General features: G+C 30.6%; 2 protein-coding genes across 2 annotated transcripts; one reads left to right on the top strand and one right to left on the bottom strand.

Moving 5' to 3' along the window:
* The first annotated feature begins 1,016 nt into the window (after positions 1 to 1,016).
* Positions 1,017 to 3,276, top strand: LOC123218348 (beta-fructofuranosidase, insoluble isoenzyme CWINV1-like). The gene is made up of 7 exons (XM_044639768.1): positions 1,017 to 1,090; positions 1,223 to 1,231; positions 1,305 to 2,167; positions 2,275 to 2,433; positions 2,522 to 2,766; positions 2,843 to 2,933; positions 3,012 to 3,276. The coding sequence occupies exons 3-7, from the start codon at positions 1,310 to 1,312 to the stop codon at positions 3,189 to 3,191; spliced, it is 1,533 nt and encodes a 510-aa protein (XP_044495703.1). The 5' UTR covers positions 1,017 to 1,090; positions 1,223 to 1,231; positions 1,305 to 1,309; the 3' UTR covers positions 3,192 to 3,276.
* Positions 3,277 to 12,667: 9,391 nt separating this feature from the next.
* LOC123219616 (protein SRG1-like) lies at positions 12,668 to 14,719 on the bottom strand. Its single transcript, XM_044641620.1, has 4 exons — positions 14,447 to 14,719; positions 14,106 to 14,347; positions 13,693 to 14,017; positions 12,668 to 13,024 (listed from the first exon to the last, which is right to left on the bottom strand). Exons 1-4 carry the CDS (start codon positions 14,699 to 14,701, stop codon positions 12,752 to 12,754), a joined length of 1,095 nt encoding a protein of 364 aa, XP_044497555.1. The 5' UTR covers positions 14,702 to 14,719; the 3' UTR covers positions 12,668 to 12,751.
* Positions 14,720 to 19,961: the final 5,242 nt, after the last annotated feature.

The raw sequence follows: 19,961 nt of genomic DNA, 5'->3' as shown, positions 1-19,961 counted from the left end.
ATATTACTATGGACTTTTCCGCAAAAAATTATTTTTTTATAAATTTTTAAAATATTTTATAATTTTTAGGTTTTGTGTCAAACCTATCTATGGGCCCCTAACTGTCCAGTCACATTTGCAAACCTTGATTTGTTGGTCGTGCAAAGCCCGGGCATACCAAAGTCTGTGGGCCAGGACGCCAATTTAGCAGCAGCTGGAGGGTGTCCATTTTAGCAAAACTCTGCGATTCCCTATACAAAACATCTGTAACAAGAAAATAATATTATAAATTGGTGCATCCAAATCAGGCTGATAAATGTGGTAATGGCATGTCTTGACTCATATGTTCCTCGATCTGTCATCAGATCAAATGCTAAAATGCATATAGTCTAAAATATAAGTTTTAGTTTCTAAAATAGCCATATAAATCTAATCATGGACGAAAAAATTTCTTTTTTGTCAACTTAATTTACCAAAAATCTCAACTCAAGGAAATCCTCGGGCGTCAGCTAAAGTGTGTAGGCCAGGACGCCATTTTAGCAGCAGCAGCAGCTGGAGGCTGTCTGTTTTAGCAACTCTGCAATTTCCATATACAAAAAGATTTTGAAAATCTGTAACAAGAAAGATTTATATGGCTAAAATATTGGCGCATCCAAGTCATATTGATAGATGTGGTTATGGCATGTCTTGACTCATATACTCCTTGATTAGTCATCAGATCATTTTAGTTTCTAAAATAGCCATTTCAATCTAATCATAGAGAAAAATTTTCTTCATAGTCAACTTAATTTACAAAAGACCTTAATTTAAGGAAATCCTCAGGCGTCAGCTAATAAATCGCTTGAGCCATCACTTGAAGTTTAATCCTTATAAATAGCAGCCTGGAATGGCGCAAATCATTCAAAACCTGAATCCAGGTTCAACACCATGCGCTTTTCAATCTCTCTAGTCCTATTATTTTCACTTTGCCTTGGCCATGGCATTGTTGAACTTGAAGCATCACATCGCATTTACGACCAACTTCAGATTTCTCTAAATGTTTCCTCTAATTCTACAGATCAACCTTACAGAACTGGTTATCATTTCCAACCTCACAAAAACTGGATCAATGGTGCCCCTCTTTCTTTTAATACTCCTGAATTTTTACTTGCATATTCTTGTTTATATATCTAACAATATTTGCCTTTTCTTCTCTGGGTTTTTGTCCGTTTGACGTTTTGTAATTGTGGCATGGACAATGCAGATCCCAATGGTCAGTATTACACTTGTTCTCTTCTTTGTTTACTGCTAAACAATCACTTTATGCCATAATATGTGCATTGCAGGAGTTATGATTCACAATGGAATTTATCACTTGTTCTACCAATACAATCCCAAAGGTGTGGTGTGGGGCAACATTGTGTGGGCTCATTCTACATCCGAAGATCTCATCAACTGGGTTTCACATGAACCGGCCATCTCCCCTTCTCAGAAATACGATGAAAAGGGCTGCTGGTCTGGTTCTGCCACAATTCTTCCTGGAGACAAACCGGCCATTTTGTACACTGGCATTGACCTTGACAACAACCAGGTTCAAAATTTAGCTTTCCCCAAGAATTTATCCGACCCTTATCTTATAGAATGGGAAAAGTTCCCAAAGAACCCACTGATGGCACCTGATTCCAAAAATGGCATCAATGCGAGCGCATTTAGAGACCCTTCCACCGCCTGGCAAGGCCCTGATAAAGCCTGGAGAGTCGTCATTGGAAGCAAAAACGATGATTTGGGGTTGGCAATTCTTTTCAGGAGTGAAGATTTTATAACTTGGTCCCAGGTTAAACGCCCTCTACATTCTGGCAAGCACACAGGAATGTGGGAGTGTCCTGATTTTTACCCGGTGGCAGTTGATAATGTTACTGGTCTTGATACATCAACTCTTGGTCGTAATGTTAAGCATGTGCTGAAGGTCAGCTTGGATAATACTAAGCATGATTATTACACAACTGGGAATTATAATTACAGGACTGATAAATATATTCCTGATAATGGCTCCATTGAAGGAGACAGAGGATTGAAATATGATTATGGGAAGTTTTATGCTTCCAAGACTTTCTTTGATAGTGCTAGGAATCGGAGAGTCTTGTGGGGATGGATTAATGAATCATCAAGTGTGAAGGATGATGCTAAAAAGGGATGGTCTGGACTTCAGGTAATTTAGTGATTATTAGTCATTACTTACAACCTTTACTATCTAACGAAATCCGCATTTTAAAAAATTTTGTCACCGAAGATTGTATTCTTGTATTCAATTTGCAGGCCATTCCCAGGACGGTTTGGCTTGATAAATCCGGAAAGCAGTTGATACAATGGCCAGTAGCAGAACTTGAGATGCTTCGCGATAATGAAATACATTTACAGCACAAGTCGCTGGATGCAGGATCAACCCACGAAATAACAGGCATCACAGCTGCACAGGTGACTACTTCATGCATATAATAACAAATAATGAACAAACTAACAAAAGAATTTTGTTGATTCCCTCAGTTTCCTTCTGTTTATACAGGCAGACGTTGATATTTCACTTGAGATAACTGACATTAACAAAGCAGAAGTGATCAATTTAAAAAGGCACCATGCTCAAAAGCTTTGCAATGAAAGGAATGCATCAGTTAAAGGCAGTCTTGGTCCATTTGGGTTGAAAGTTTTGGCCTCTAATGATTCTCAAGAGTTCACAGCAGTGTTCTTCAGAATCTTTATACGCAAAGCTAGCAAGCAACCGGTTGTGCTAATGTGCAGTGACCAAAGCAGGTCCATCTCTTCTCTCAGCTAAAGCTGGTCTTGGCCGATTTTATTGATTGATTTCTTATTATACTTGCCATGGCAGATCTTCCTTAAACAATGACAATGACAAGACTACTTATGGAACTTTCTTGAATGTGGATCCCGTTTCAGAGAAAATATCACTAAGGAGCTTGGTAAGACATTAAGAGATTAGACTAAAACACTAAAATTTGTTTTAAAAACATCACCACTTTTGACATTTTTTGCAACAGATTGATCATTCAATAGTGGAGAGCTTTGGTGGAGGAGGCAAGAGTTGCATCACAGCCAGAGTCTATCCAAAGTTGGCGGTTGATGATAAAGCTCATTTGTACGTTTTCAATAATGGGACCGAAGCCGTAAAGGTTGCGAGCTTGAAGGCTTGGAGCTTGAAGGATGCTCATATTAAATGAAGCAAAAAAAGAGAATTTTCAGAGGTTTTACACAACCAAAGGAAAAGAGCAAAACTTGCACGAAATAATGAGGATATGATAGCCCATCGACGGTTTTTTTTTTTTCTCCCCTGGAACAATAGTAGATGAACATAGCTTACATAAATGTTTAGAAAGAGTTGGAGGAGACAACTAAAAGTCTTGAAAAAGAAGAAAACAATTTGAACAACCCAAGGCCTTGAAGTCATATCTCACACTACAACGAGGACAATCAGGGGTGAGCAAAATACCCGAATTGAAATTGGAACTATTGGATATCTTGATTTCAATTTCGAATAAGAATCAAAACTAGCCTACCTTAAGAGGTTTCGGTTCCAATTCTTTGGAACTGACAGTTTTTGGTGAGAACTGGAACCACCGAGGGTAAATTTATCTTTTGCTGTAAAAAAATAATTTAATATCATCTTTAGAAGATGAACTTGCATCACATTTTAAACCTTTAGATTGTACAAAAGAAAATGGTCTGGTCAGAAATTTTAAACTGTTAGCTCAAGGTAGGAGTTAGACTATACCTAGAATTAACCATCTCGGCTCCAAGTAGGATCCTGTTACAAGAGGGATTGGTTCCAGTTTCGGTTCCTGTTTTTAGGTATCAATTGGTTTCAATTTTGATTGCGGTTCCCTGTTTTTTGAAAGGGTATCTGAAATCATTCACCCCTAAGGGCAACTATATCCCACCAAAACTAGGTTAAAAATAATAGTTTTTGTAAAAAAAATAACAATTTTGTTGACTTCTGTCAAATATGGTCTGTGAAATTAGTTGATTTTTTGTGATAAATACACTTAACCGGCAAAATACCATTCATAACTTCTAATTTTTATTAAAAATTAACAACATTTTCCCCCATACTTTATTAAATACATTTTTCTTCCCTGCTTTATAAAACCTTAAACTGTCACCTATGAAGGACAACTTGATTCACATTGAAATAGTATAATTTGATCAAAATTATATTATTTTGATTCAATTTTAGTTAAAATTACACTGGTCATATCGGTGAAATTTCAATTAGAATTGCACCGGAACAGTTTAAGTCTATTCAAAATTGCAACATTTCAGTATTGATGGAATCAGACTGGAATGGTATGATTTTGCACATAATAATACCACACTTTCATGGTTTGGATGAATTTGCCTACATTCACGGGACATGACCAATCCACTCGAAATATCACTAACATAGCGTAAGATAAAATTGTTCAAGACTAATCCCAACCCACACTTGAAAACTCTCCCATATAATTTTATACAGAATCTAAACTATTTACTAAAATCCTATCAGATACATAAAGAACAAGTTGATTCTATTGTAAACAGACTGTGGGTGTGAAGATTAACAACAAAAATAATGAGAATGAACAATCTTGTTGTATTAATTAACCCGGAAATTACAGTTGATGTTACCTGAAAATTACAATGATTATTATTGATATTGCTAAACTTAGTTATTCAAAGAGATTATTGTGAATTTGTGATACTCAAGAAGCTAGTTATTTGAAGAGAGAGCTTCGTCGCTGGAGAAGATGGGTGGGAAGAGGAAGTTAGCCGGAGAGGAGCTTTATCACAGGAGAAGAAGAAAAGAGAAACCCTAAATGGGAAATGCAGTTTTTCAAAGTTTAATCATTTGGGAGGGGGGGTGGGGATTGTTAGTTTTCTAAACTAAAGGGGTAAAAAATATAAATTTTTTTGGTTTTAGGGTTTAGTGGTAAAAAGACGATTTTATTCTTGTCTCTAACAAAAAAATTTTAACCTTAATTAGCTAATGGATGAGCGTTCGGATTTTTCAACTATTATGAGTGTGCTTTAAGATTTAGTTAAAACTTTGGTGGGAAATAGTCCTCTGGCCTTTTATTTTCAATTTCGTATTTTAAACTTATTTTTCACTCACCTGAGAACTCAAACACTTGAACAATTCTTCAGGCAATCATAGTTCTTATTGCTAGGGAAGGCAGTAGTGCGATTAAAAATTGATTTTTGAGAGTGGTGTAAGAAACAGTATCGGAGGAGGTTTATAGTAGCTGAGTAAGTCTATAGTAATGTTACGTTAAAATTATTAGCATATATGCTACTATGCCATATGTAGGGTTTATTAAATAGATTAGTTTTTTGTTTGTTTTGCAGTGATTTGTTAGAGTAATGTTATGAGAACCAACCAAATACATTGATGATGTATCATTAATATATTAATTTTTATTTCATTAGCCATATCACTGTAATGCTACATAAAACCAATTCTTTATTTAAAAATATTAGGAAATTAATTAAAATAGATACCGAATTTGCCACCTAAACCTTTTTCGACAAGATTTCTCAACTTTTACCTTTTTAAGCAAATGATATTTTTTATTTCAAAAATACCCATCATCCTATTTCTTTGTATTTACAAAAGTTTTCACAGATTAATCTTCTTTTATATTTCAAAGTATACAAATTAAACTTAATTTTTCTGTAATGAATAAGATTTAAAGATGAAAAACAGATTAATTTTCGATATAATAATTGATATTTATATATTTTTATACATTTACAAAATGATGGACATAACTAACATAGGATGTGTGGATTGTACCGGGTGAGAAATGGTGCATGTCTCTTCGAAATGGTACAAAAATGAGTGAAAGGGTGGGAGTTTTCTCAAAACGGTGCATTTTTTCAAGCGGGTGCAAAAATGTACAAAAATGTAAAGGGGTATGTGAATCTCTAAAGGGGTGCGTGAAAGAGTGCAATTCGTGAAACTATAAAGGGGTGTCTGAATTTGTAAAAGGGTGCATAAAGTTATGAAAGGGCGCGTGAAAGTGTAAAGAGGTGTGTAAATGTGTAAAGGGGTGCGTGAAAATATAAACAGATGCGTAATAATAATAATAATAATATATAATATAATATAGTATATATTTACATATATAATATATAATATTATATATTATATTATTAATATATTATATATAAAGGGGTGCGTAAAAATGCAAAGGGACGCACCCTTTTGCATTTCCCTGCACCTTTTTATATATTTAAAAAATATATTATATATATTATATTATTAATATAATATATATTTTTTATGTTGTCACACACTTGTTTGCAGTTTTACGCACCTGTTTATATTTTCACGCACCTATTTGTATTTTCACGCACCATTTTTCAATTTTCACACACTATTTTATATTTTTATGCACCCGTTTATATCTTTACACACCAGTTTGTATTTTCACGCACCCCGTTTGTATTTTTACGGACCCGTTTGTATTTTCACGCACCTGTTTTGTATTTTTATACACCCGTTTTGTATTTTTGGCAACTATTTGTATTTTTACACCCCCTTGTTTGTATTTTTATACGCTCATTTGTATTTTTATGCACTCATTTGTATTTTTATGTACCCATTTGTATTTTCACATAGCCCTTTAGCCTTGCCGCACCCTTTCACGCACCCCTTCAGGTTATAACAAAGTGTCACACCCTTTCACGCACCTCTTTAGAGGTTAACGCACCCCTTTCAGAAGCTGACGCACCTTTTTAAGATTTCATGTACCCTTTTATGCATGCATGCACCTCTTAAGAGAATGATGCACCCTTTTATGATTTCATGTACCCCTTCGAAGTTGACACACCTTTTACGATTTCACGCAGTCCTTTACGATTTTGACGCACCCCTTTATGCATGCACGCACCCCTTAAGAGAATGATGCACCATTTTACGATTTCACGTACCCCTTCAAAGTTGACGCACCTTTTACGATTTCACGCAGTCCTTTACGATTTTGATGCACCCCTTCTGAGTTGACACACCCTTTTACGATTTCACTCACCCATTCGGAGTTGACACATGCCCTTCATATTTTCACTCACACCTTCGCATTTCCACGCACCCCTTTACACTTTTGCACATTTTTGCACTCGCTCGAAAAAATGCACCGTTTTATGTTCATCATTTTGTATAGGTATAAAAGTATATAAATATCAATTATTACATCCTAAATTAATCCATTTTTCATCTATAAATCTTATTCATTACAGAAAAATTAAAGTTTAATCCATATACTCTAAAATATAAAAGTTTAATCTGTGAAAACTGTTGTAAATGAAAAGAAATAAAATGAAGGGTATTTTTGGAATGAAAAATACCATTTGCTTCAAAAGGTAAATGTTGAGAAATCTTGCCGAAAAAAGTTTAAGCGACAAATTCGGTGTCTATTTTAATTAATTTCCCAAAAATATTTCGTTGGTAAAAATTTTTGTCCCAATTCATTAATTCATATAATATTATCGTATTTGTTATGTGTTACAATAATAAATGGATTTTATGAAGTTTTCTAATCTTAAGTGTTTGAATTGTGTAGCAATAATAAATGGATTTTTGAATTGTATAGCATTATTCGATGATAATATCATATTTATATGTAAATTTTGACAGTATTAAATTTAAACTTTATACATAAATTTTGACTAAAAGCCATTTCGACACAACTCACCATGACTACGGGTCGTGTTGGGCCCAAGGCCCACACCATTATAGGCCTCCATGTCAGGCTACTCTAATAAAACATATAGACCCATGACAATCTTTAAGTAGTCGTGTTGTGTTGGCCTTTAACAAGCTAGCTTGTTAAAACTAAATTTTTAATTTTAATTAAAATATTTAAATAAAAATCATTTTCTAATCACTAAAACCGAGAAAAATTTCTCAAATATTTTATTGATAATCACTGACTTGTAGCAAAGGAATATCGTTGTTACATAAAAAAAAATATTCAAACATATTACAAATCAATTCATTTATATAATATACAATTACAAATATAAGTACGATACATATATACCATCTACTCGTCTTCAATGTTCAGATTCTTCAATTCTTCAAAAATATTTTCTATGACTTGATTTTGTAACTTAAAGTCAATTTTCACCCAATCTTTCATACACATAATCATTTTGACCATGTGTGGGTCTCAATTGGATCGTCTATCGTCCAACATGCATCACTTGCACTAAAAACATATTTTAATGTTGTAGTAGACATCGGAGGAGTTAGTAGATCTCATGTCATGACATAAGGTATATGAAAACTTTCTAGATTTGCTTTCCACTATGCTAAAACATTTAATTTGTCGTCATTATATTGTTTAATAAAATCTAGATAATGATCAATACTAATACAATTATAAAACTTATTATGATTTGTACTTCAGCTCACAAACTGTTTACCTTTATGCAAGAGTAACTATATGTGTGACTTTTTTTTGCCTAAACTAGTAAAACTTATCTTATATTCTAAAGTTTGTGTTTTCCTTCCATACTACTAGAACTTAGCTCACATTTTGAAGTTTGTGCTCTTCTTTTATATTTATTTTCATAAATACTATATAAGTTTATGCTCTCCTTCCATATTTATTTTCATAAATACTATATATTTCCAATAAAAATTCTTGAATATAGTCTATTCTATTATCTGTTGGAAATTTTTTTTGTAAGTAATTTTTCAGGTTTTATAAGTATGGTAGAAGCTTGAACACTAGTCATTTATTTAAAAGTTCTAATGTTTCATCAGTTTTGCTAACTCTTGTTTTTACTTCTAATAATTTTGCCTTAGAATCTAAAACAATGACAACAACATAAAGGAACTTCGGTCCAATACTTTTTAAATTTTTGTTCTATTTGTGTAGACATATTTTGGAAAATATTATGATATTTATATTCTTAAAAATCACTAATTTTTAATAGATAATACAAAATTAAATATGTAGTTCGATAGTACACACCTGAGTATTGGTTTATGCTTATCTTTAAGGGCTCTAACGTATTCATTAGAGCCATGACAATTTGTCAATCATAATCTGTCAAAAAAATCAGATTTTTCAAATCTTTAAGTTGAGTATTGAAAAAACGTGTTATAATTACTTGATACACTTTGCTAGGGGTGTTCATAATTTGTTTTAAATTGTAAAATCAAACAAAACCACTTAAAAATTATGGTTTAGGACAATTTTCAGACCAAACCAAATTTTCAAACTGTTTTTTTTTTTAGTTTGAGTTGTGGCTAGGACAATTTTCAGACCAAACCAAATTATAAACTGTAAACAGTATTTTTTTTTAAATATATATATAAATATATTTGACAAAATTGTTTAGTAAACAAATAGATGTACAACTTATTTTTTTCATATTTATTTAATCATTTTCTTTACATGTGTATGTGTATATATAACATTTTTATTTTATATGTTTATATTGTAATCTACAAAACTATAATTCAATTAGTTTTATTACTAAAAATGAAAGATTACTGGAAAGATAAATTACCTGAAAAATTATTAAGTATAAATTTATTATATATTTGATAATGTTAGGTAAAATTGATGTGTATAAATAATTATTTTATTTAATTAGAAGTAATAAAAGAATACTAATATATTATTTATTTATTATATGAAAGATTAATAGGTATAAAAATATGTAACATATTATTTATTGTTTTAATAGAAAATTGAGGACATTTTTGTTAAAAAAGTTAAAAAATAAGGATAAAATAGTAATAAATTTAAAATCACTTTAGTAATCTTTAATAATTAAGATAAAGATAGTAATTAAATTACTTATATATTACCCGTTATCATGTTTTAAAAATCAGACCGAACTGGTCGGTCGAACTAGTTGGGCCGTGAATCGGCACTATAGTCGGGTTCTGTTGAAGGCAAAACCGTTTTTGGATTGAAATTGGGTTGGACCGCGGTTGAAGCTGGTTCTCGCTTGAACCGCGATCCAACCCGGTCCATGCAAATCAGGTTCAAGGCTGCATATAAAACATTGTTTTTCTTTTTTCCTCTTCCTTGCAGTGCACGCAGACGTAGTCCTCAGCCGACGAATTTCTCCGATGAATTTCCTGTTCCTTGTCGACGACGGTTTAAGTACGGCTGCTGACTACGACGCTGCCGCCGAGGGGTGTTGGTTTGCAGGCTCACAAGGCAACAGTTCACGGCTATATTTGCAAGTTTCACGGTGACTTCTCATGCTCAACGGTGGCTGACGACGGCGAGTTTCCGTTGTTGTTGTGATCGACGACTTCTCAGGCAACGATAGGAAGCTGGTGTTTTGTAAGGCCTTATAAACTCTTTGGTGGATCAACTGCTTAAGGTTGTGAAAACTTTTGAAAGTTTTAAAGCAAAAGTTTCAAATTTAAAACTGCATGAGTTTGTGATTGTACAGTGAACTAAAGCAATATAAAGTGATAAAAATTGAACTGAAACAAGGGATTGTACACATGCAAATTTTATGATTAAACTGCAATTCCGGTCCGATCGACCGGTTCAAACGGTTCAATCGGTCTGATCGAAACCAGTACTTAAAACGGTTTTTATCCCGGTCCGATTTTGAAAACCTTGCCTATTAGATCAATATTGATAATAAAATATTAGTGAAATCTTTTATTACTTTACAAACAAAACAAACTAATAAAAATAATAAAAGTTAAATTATCAAAGTAATAAAATATTATTCCAACCGAACGCCCCCTCCAATTTATTTTATATGTTTATATTATGTTGTAGAAAAGTATAATTAATTTAATTTTATTAAATAATATGTATTTAGAAGTGTATGATTTTAATTAATTCAAATCATTATTTAAACCAAACTAAACCGTATTTTTTTTAGTTTGGTTTGAAAATTTTTCAAATTGCTTTTTCAGTTTGATTTGAAAATTTTTTTAAACTGCACCATACCAAACCGTGCACACCTCTACCATTCGCATGCTTTTAACATAAAATATGTTAAATTCAACCTAGTTTTAATATCTGCATTTAATTTTTTTTCTACTTAACCCCATTGACTTATATAATTCATGATATGTTTGAATTCGTGATGGAGATAATGAAATATATATGATAACATGTCTAATTGTTAATTTATTATCTTTAGCTATACTCAAACCATTTTAAATTATTAAATTAATAATATGAGATGCATATCTAATATGAAATAATTTTTCATTAAACGATATAAATATATAACATAACATTAATTTAATAACTCTATCATTATTTTTTACATTATCAAAAGTTATTATAAAAATATAACTATTAATATTATATTAATAAAAAATATTAACTAATGTTTGAGAAATTGTAAGACCACAAATAATCTAAATGACTAATAAATTATTTAAGTTTTAAATAATTATTTCACCCCCCTCTAACATTATTTGTCATTACGGGTTTTTCATCGATAATACTAGTTTCAATGTGATGACACTAGAGAGACATCGATCTCAAGCCAAAAATCAATCAGATTTCAATTTGGCTCAAATCACGTCCATTCATAATTATACTATTATGTTAATTACTTTTTAACAAATAATATTCAATTATAAGAATATAAATGTTTCATTACAACTTATAAAACGTGGGAATCTTCTTTTCTCTTCCTAACCTTAGGGTGTCCATGCAAAACCTCCGCGTAAATCAATGTTACTTAATTCTAAAGAAGTGTTTAGAGTTCATAAAAAGCACATAGTCAACTTACTTTATTTTATTTTTTTATCTTTTTATAGTCGAATCTATCACCAAATGCCCTAAATTCTCTGTGCTTTGAAATATTATTTATTTATTTTTATTTTGCTTAAATATTTTTATTAACTTCCTCCACTAATTAGTTTCAACATTTTTTATATTGCTGAGGAATTAATTTAGTGGTACAAGTTTTAGTGTTAATGATAAGTGATCAAGATTCAGGAAATTTAGTTAATGGCTACAACATTACTTCAAGTTATATAATAATTAAATTCATGATTATTAAGATAAAATATTCGGGTTCGACTTCATACTCTTATAAATGCCTTCTAATGTTGGTTTCTCTTCATCCATTATAACTGCATTAACAGTTAATAAAAATTAATGAATTAATGAAGTAGTTGAATTGGTCTGTAAGTCCTCTACCAAGTAAGCTTTTTGTATTCATGTAAAAGGTCCTTGGGTAATTAGTTTCAAAATTACATACCATCATATTGTGAAAGTCAAATTACTTGGAAGAGTACTATACTTTCAAAGGAAAAATTTGGTCATTTTCTGCAGCAAATTTAACAAGTAATGATGGGAGGTTGGCCTCAATATTCTAGAAATTTATTTTAAATTACATTATAGCAATTTAGTTTGTGAACATAGGTATAGAGACTTGTTATATCCAACAATAAACTTACACTGAATTGGGAGTTTTTAACAAAATGTTGCTAAAGGTTCAAACTATCAAGCAAGGATACTCCATAAAAATCAAACTATTAAACAACTTTTAACATTTATCACAACAACATCTTACTATTTTCACTTATTAATAATATTACAAATTGTATACAAATTTTTAAAGCATCACATGAATCAATTTATTTTTCAACACTGCCCTTGTGAAAGCAGACCTGAATGATCAAAGAAACACCTGGAACACACTTGCACACACAATATAATAAAAATCTTACAACACAAGATCATTTATTTCCATGTAGTAATATTATTCATCTAGGTCGTCGACCATTTATTCAGTTATCGTGCTGCATGCCTTCACCATTTTCAATCTTCATGTTGGCCAAGTATTTTTTTCCATTGAGCTTCAGGGAGGAGAAACCTTTAACGTAATCTTCCATCCCTATTTTCTTGAATAATGGTGGGTTTTCAGGGCTTATCAGGCCGCTTGTTGGTCCAATCTCTGCATCGAACCTTGGGTTGACGAAAAAAGCAACTGATATCCTCTCTTTCTCTGTGTTTATCGATGCCCTATGCTCAATGCTCTGATAGACTCCGTTACTTATAATCTGTGCAGATATAACGTTCAAACTCATATATATTCAACATATATAAACAAACAGTTGCTTCAATCTTGGCCGTAAAGCAGTCAGACTCAGAGAGAATTGTATCAAAAAAATTTTTGATATAGACTCACATTAATTATGATTTTAGTTTAATAAAACTGAATAATTGAATAGTTCAATAACAGTTTTCAAATCAGCTTAAGTTATCAATAAAGATAAGTCTAATATACTTATAATTATGATATGAGTAGACACTATTAAAGTGGTCTTTAAAGTTTATTAGACCTTTGATAGAAGACCTATTAACCTTATATGTCCACTTCAAAACCAATTAGTATAGCTTTATTCATTAAAAATTATTATTCAAAGAGGTTTCAAGAGCAGATGAATAGTCTTTCATATGTAGATAATCTCAGTAGTATTATGAAATCACAGTTTTACAAATTTAAATTGCATAATGTGTTAAGTATTTATAATCATAAAGTTTAATTCAATATTTTATAATATGTGTGTAGGTTATGTAGAATTAGGGTTGCAACATTAAAGTTATATATTCGTGTATATTAAATCATACAAATTGATCATGTGTGTAAATATTTATCCGAAAGACCAATTGTAGGAGTGCAGTGACGGTACATAGTATGAAAAAGTAAGAGAGAGCTCTGGCAAACCTCTAGAATATCTCCCAAGTTTATTACAAAAGCTTCAGGAAGGATGCTAAGAGGAATCCAAACGCCGCCCTTTTTAATCTGAAGGCCGTCAACTCCATTAACTTGATGCAAAATAGTGATTCCAGTGGCATCAGAGTGAGGAATAATACCCATAACCACCTCTGGTTTTGAACATGGAGGATAATAATTCAACCTCACTGATTGCATCCCATCCTCAAACAATTCTTCCATTTCTTTAATCTCCATCTTCAGATTCTTCGCTATCATCCCAAGTAGTATTTTGGACAGATTTTGCAATTCCTGGAAGTAACACTCTAAAGTATTCCTGCATGTGCATGCAAATAAATAAGTAAATTAATACTTACAAAATAGTAATCCATTTTTTCCCAGTTTATCATAGACAAATTAATCACCTTAAGGATGAAGGGAGCTCTGGAAAGAGGTATGGTTTTCTCCTGTGAACCGGGTTGGTTATCATAAGCAACCTGTCACCCCAATCAAGTTTTCCGTCGGATCGAACAAGGGATCCATACCCTTCAAACTCACCTGGTTTTATCTTGAATTTCATTTTGTCTTCAACAGGAAGCTTAAAAAATTCTTGGATCTCAAGTTTCAGCTTCTCCAGCAGTGAAAAGCTGACTCCATGGTTCACCAACTACATCATATAACACAAACCCATAACAGTCAGGCTGTTTTTTTATTCGTATTTTATTTAACTATATGAACCTTTATCGTTCTAGTAACGTTTACAAACCTGAAAGATACCCCATTCCTTGCACGTTGCTTCCAGCTTCTCTTGCTCAAGCTCTGTGTGTTCCTTGGAAACCAAACGATCCAGGTCAATGGTGGGGATTGCAGGGAAGTGATCGTTCTCGTTTAAGAGTTTTAGAGGCTCTTGATCGGGACGATGGTAGTTTTTTGGCACAGTAATGTTGGGATCTTTGATGAGTTCCTGAAGGCTAAGTATGGGGAACTCAGAGTTCTCAAGGTGAGGCTGAGATGATGCCATTTTGATCAATATCGCTGCAGGCTCAAACTACATGAATTTGATGAATTTAGCATGGATATTTATATACACAGAAAAAAGAAGGAAATTGATTAAAATTTTTGTAATTTCACGAATTTGATTATTTAGTGTATAATTAATTTAGAGCTGGTTAACCGCTAGAAGCTAGACATTGATGAAAATTCAACTATACAATCAGATTTATGACCCTGAACTTTTGTGCAGAAGACGAAAATTCAACATACTATTACTTCCTATGCAACTGTAATGAACCAAAACATTAAAGTAATTTACTTTTACAAAATTTCAAGCTTTGCTAAATCAATTTCATGTGATCATAAGAAGAATCAGATAAACACAAGTATTAATTAATTTAATCAAAAGATGGTTTTCAAGTAATAATTAATACCTGTCATTTTTTACTTTGTAAATGAAGTTCATAATATGTAACTAAATTAATGAATAACTCTTTTACGAGCAGCACATCGGGAGTTATATGTCCATCCTTTTAATTTTTGATAATAATAAAGAAAATAATATTACGTGTATTCAGTTTTGAATATTTAATTGAATATTTATATTATCTATTATCTCATCAGACTGTTATTTTAATTTAAATTTAAAATTATTCAATAGCATAAAATTTATTCAGTTTTATTATAATGGCTGAAAAATAGACTGATTAAAACTTGGAACTAAAATTCAGTCAATTAACATGTGGATAAATACATATCAACGCATGGTGCATGCTTTCTATCACCATATAAACTTTAATTGGATATTAATTTATTTAGGGTTGCACAAGATGTCAATTCTTGTCTGCGTACGTTAGATTTTAGATTGTTTTTCTTAAATGGATATGGCAAGGGGCCTACCCTTGATAATGGTTGAAAGACCAAACACAATTGTTTAAAACGTCTTCTTACAAGAATAGTGCCAAATCAAGGGTGGGAGTATGCTTAGAACAACAATCCTACGAAAACAACAATCATATGATCTCCCATTTCAATTCCAATCCCAGCCGGACGACAGGGATGAAATCAAAAAACAGAAATCCAGCCAAACAACAGTTTAAAACCAATAACAAGATCTATATTTCTATTTATATTTGTAGTCATTAAATGTAAAATTGCGCCTTTTTCGTTGGGTAGATTTTGAAAGTTTTAACATGTGGATCAAGTCATATATGATATACTATATGATTATTTTTTGAATGAATTTTGATAACGATTATAGATATAATACATTAATAAAACCGATATTACCAATTGTTAAGATAAATCATGCAAATTCACTGACACTTTTTGAAAATTTAATTTTCCAATCTCAACCAAATTCTTTGGTGGGTTCATTGGTTATTATAATTAAGTTGCATGCTTATGCAAAGCCAACCTCATATGAATCTTATATATTAGAGTAATGTTATATGAACACAATTTTGAGTACAAGTAAAATTTATTCAATCACATGATGACATATTATTTGTGTATTCATTTTTGTATTAAAAAATATATATGCATAGTTTTATTGTATACATTAACTAATATATACATTTCAGTGGAACAATTCTTTGTTGTGCATGCTTTAAAAGGGCCAAAAGACTTGTTCTCACCCAAGGATAGGTGTAATCTGAAACTTTTATCCTATAACTTTTAATAACTTAAAGTCCTACCCATAAGTAAAATTGTATTAAAATTTTCAGTTAAAATTAAGGACAAAATCATTATTTAACAAAAAAAAATCTTTAAAACTTAAGTTTTATTATATTTTCTTTTCTCAGTTTGATAATCTAATAATTTTTTTTACCCAAAGTTTAAAAAATGATAATGTTACCCCCAGGGTTTTAAAACCATCACTAGAGATAATGAAGTTTGCTATATTTGATCTCATTCGTCTTTTCACTTGGGTTAGCTCTCCCTGTCGATCAAACTCATGCCTCTGATTAAAGCGATTACCTCCAAATCATTTTCGTTGGAGTATCTTCATTTCAAACAAAGACAAAATTGTCTTCTTCTGAAATAAAAACTATTTCATTTTCATTAGAGGAAATCATTATCGTCAATGGGAGGAACAAATCGATAGGAGGAGATAAGTTGAGAGGGAAAGCCAACTTCTTTTTCCAAACTTTTCATCTTACTTTCGCAAAAAGGAAAGAGAATTTGAAGAGATTTATGCTTTAAATTCATTAAAAAAGTCATCCATGCACATTGTTTCCATACTGTGTGCACTAGATATTGAGTACCCAAGTGAATACTCAAATAACGAGTCATTATAATAAGATATTGTTTTATCTTTATTCGAAAATTTTACCATTATGGGGCGTTTGGTTTAGGTAATATTTTATTATCAAAATAGAAAGATCACCTTGAAGATAGATTACTTAGAAGATTACTTGGTATAAATGATTACCATGTTTGATAAAATTTGATAGGTACAAATAATTATTGTGTTTGATTAAAGATAATAAAAAATTACTAGTAAATTATTTTATATAAATACCCTTGAATATAATTATTTTTAAATATTTTTTATATTATTTATCATATTAATTAAAAATAAATTTATTTTTGTCTCAAAAAATTAATAAATAATAATATAATTATAATAAAATCAAGATTACCTTGATAATTTTTAAATAACTAAGGTGAATGTGGTAATTAGATTACTATCATATTACCTGCCACGTGAGCATTGGTAATAGAAGATTACTGTAATCTGTTATTACTGACAAACCAAACAAGGGAATAAAAGATAGATTACCAAAGTAATCTTCAAAAACTGGAACCAAACGACCTTTTATTGTTTTCTAAAAATTTATCCCTTATTGTGAGAAAGAGTTTATATGAATTTGTGACAATCTTTTAGTTGTTAAGTCAACTCATACCAAAATTTCCATAGCTCAGATGTTGACTTTAAAAAAATGTGACCAAACCATTGAATGAGAATTAAATTAATTGTTCTTATCAACCACCGGCAAGCCAAAATTTTCCACATGATGTTTGACAAATTTATAGGTGACAAACTATATTCATAAATTATAGCCCAAAAACCACGTTTCTAATTTTGGAGACTCAAGACTAAGTTCAAATGTGTGTCTAGTTTGAAGTATTCAATTGGATATCGTCATCATCAATATTACTTTATTAACATTTTTAATTCAAAATAAATTAAATAATATATTCACGTATTATTTAAATATTTAATTAAATATTCAAAAATAAATATATATAGTTGTATTATTCATTTACTGTAATCCATTGAATTTGAATGAAAAGATAAAATTAGTTAATTTTATTGTTAACTAAATAATTTTTAAACTATTAAATTGTCATAAATCAATGGTCATGGATGTACATAAAAATGTGTCTTATATTAGTCTGACCCATATTTAGATTATGCATCATCCATTATACAAAATTGATAATAAATTAAGCGGTTTCAATTCATATAACTTTACAAATATTTATAAATAAAGAAAAAAAATTGAGAAATCAAGATGCTTTCAAAGATTGATGGGTTATTTTTAAACATGTATAGAACTTTCAAATACGATATACTTATTTGCTAGAAAACATGTATAGAATTTTGAATACTTTATTGGGTGTATTTTCATATGATTGTATATTTTTTTATTTATAATTAAAAATATCTCAATCACATAATAATATATCATTTAAATATTAAATTTCTTCCGTAAACTCTAAATTTCTATGCATGCTTTTACTCTTCCACCACTTGCCTTTGCATTAAGTTTCTACATTTAAAGATATGCTCCAAATTCAACGCTAGATGTTAGAATAGGCATTAGAATTTTATGTAATTTTGTAAAGCCGAGTGCAATGTCAACCATGTGTTATTTTTTAAAAGTTTGACTGATAAGCAAATTAATTATATTAACCCCCCAAGTAAAAGTTTGAATGAGAAAGGTGAAAGAGTGTTCAAATAAAAAAATAAGGGGTTTAAAATTTTGATGATATATTAAGATTAAAATTTTAATTTATCTAATATAATAATTATAAAATCAATTATTAAACTCAAAATTTTACGTGTATGACAATTTCATTTGTTATTGTTTTAATTTCTCTGAAGCTACTGGAACAAATCGTGTTTGTTGGTGAGAAAAACAGGATTTAATTCTATCATAATCATACATAAAATTATATTTTGGGTTAACTAGAGTGACAGGTACAAAAATAAATAAATATCTAAACATTATTTCCTTAACATTTAGCTTGGCCCTGGTGTGCCTGCTGGTCCAGACATGAGGATGACTTGCTAACCAACTAATTGCTCAACAAAGGGATCAATATTAATCTCTTCATGAGCCACCAGTAGGGTTTACATTTTATAATTTATAATTTATATTATGAATATCATTTTCAACTCTGCGTGATCCAAAAGGCGTCTAGTTTATAATATTTATATCAATAAAATTATATATACATATTTTTTTTATATAAATATGTATACATATGAATGTGTCAAAACACGTGTAAATTATGTTTTTTATTGCTTTATTAAGTTGATATAGGTCATTCGGGCTGGAATTAAGTGCATTCTTTATCAAAGTAGTTGCAATTGTTCAAAAGTCGTTCATTGAATACTGAAATCGTCATCAATGATGAAAATTGAAGTTAATGCTCAAAAAAAATCAAAGTATTACAAATGAGTGGTTTAGGATTTTCGATTCTACAAGATATCCACCACCCATCGAGATCGCTAATTAGAAAAATCTGTACATTATGAAAACTTAGAAAAGTTTACGACCAAAATTTGATTGGTATATGAAGAAACATATATTAATGGTGTATCGTTGGTAACAATTCATGGAAAATTTTTGTATGTATACAAGGAGGCAAACTATATGCATTCAATTTTGGGTACTTAATTAAGTTTTTAGATGATGTGTCATCATGTGATTAAGTGTTACTTTATCTTTAATTGAAAACCATTTAATCAGATAATAACACATTATCTGAGTATCTAATCAAGTACTTAGTTTGGTACACATAATTTTATTAGTATACAAGTGTGATGACTTCGCATTTCACTCTTCCTTTTTCTAATGTTCTACTCGTCCACTAATAAGGGTAAGACAAAATCATGCATATATTGAATTATTTAAAATTAGGTACTCAAATAATGTGTTATTTTATTTATATATATAAAATTATTATAAGGTGTTATACTAAAAACTGCACTAATAATAAATACATCAAATTGTAAATTGTTATTCCGTGTACGTGATTGAAAATAATAATCA

The sequence above is a fragment of the Mangifera indica genome, chromosome 6, assembly GCF_011075055.1.
Source record: "Mangifera indica cultivar Alphonso chromosome 6, CATAS_Mindica_2.1, whole genome shotgun sequence".
In the NCBI taxonomy this organism is placed as follows: Eukaryota; Viridiplantae; Streptophyta; class Magnoliopsida; order Sapindales; family Anacardiaceae; genus Mangifera; species Mangifera indica.
Note: the sequence above shows the minus strand (reverse complement) of the source record. Positions and strands in the feature narration are given on the sequence as shown.

Excerpts from the sequence above, each read along its gene's own strand:
- LOC123218348 (XM_044639768.1), top strand. The coding sequence starts at position 1,310 with ATGATTCACAATGGAATTTATCACTTGTTCTACCAATACAATCCCAAA. Across the intron at positions 2,168-2,274 it reads AGGGATGGTCTGGACTTCAG|GCCATTCCCAGGACGGTTTG; the intron begins GTAATTTAGTGA and ends TTCAATTTGCAG. Across the intron at positions 2,767-2,842 it reads ATGTGCAGTGACCAAAGCAG|ATCTTCCTTAAACAATGACA; the intron begins GTCCATCTCTTC and ends TTGCCATGGCAG.
- LOC123219616 (XM_044641620.1), bottom strand. The coding sequence starts at position 14,701 with ATGGCATCATCTCAGCCTCACCTTGAGAACTCTGAGTTCCCCATACTT. Across the intron at positions 14,348-14,446 it reads AGGAATGGGGTATCTTTCAG|TTGGTGAACCATGGAGTCAG; the intron begins GTTTGTAAACGT and ends TATATGATGTAG. Across the intron at positions 13,025-13,692 it reads ACTTGGGAGATATTCTAGAG|ATTATAAGTAACGGAGTCTA; the intron begins GTTTGCCAGAGC and ends ATATCTGCACAG.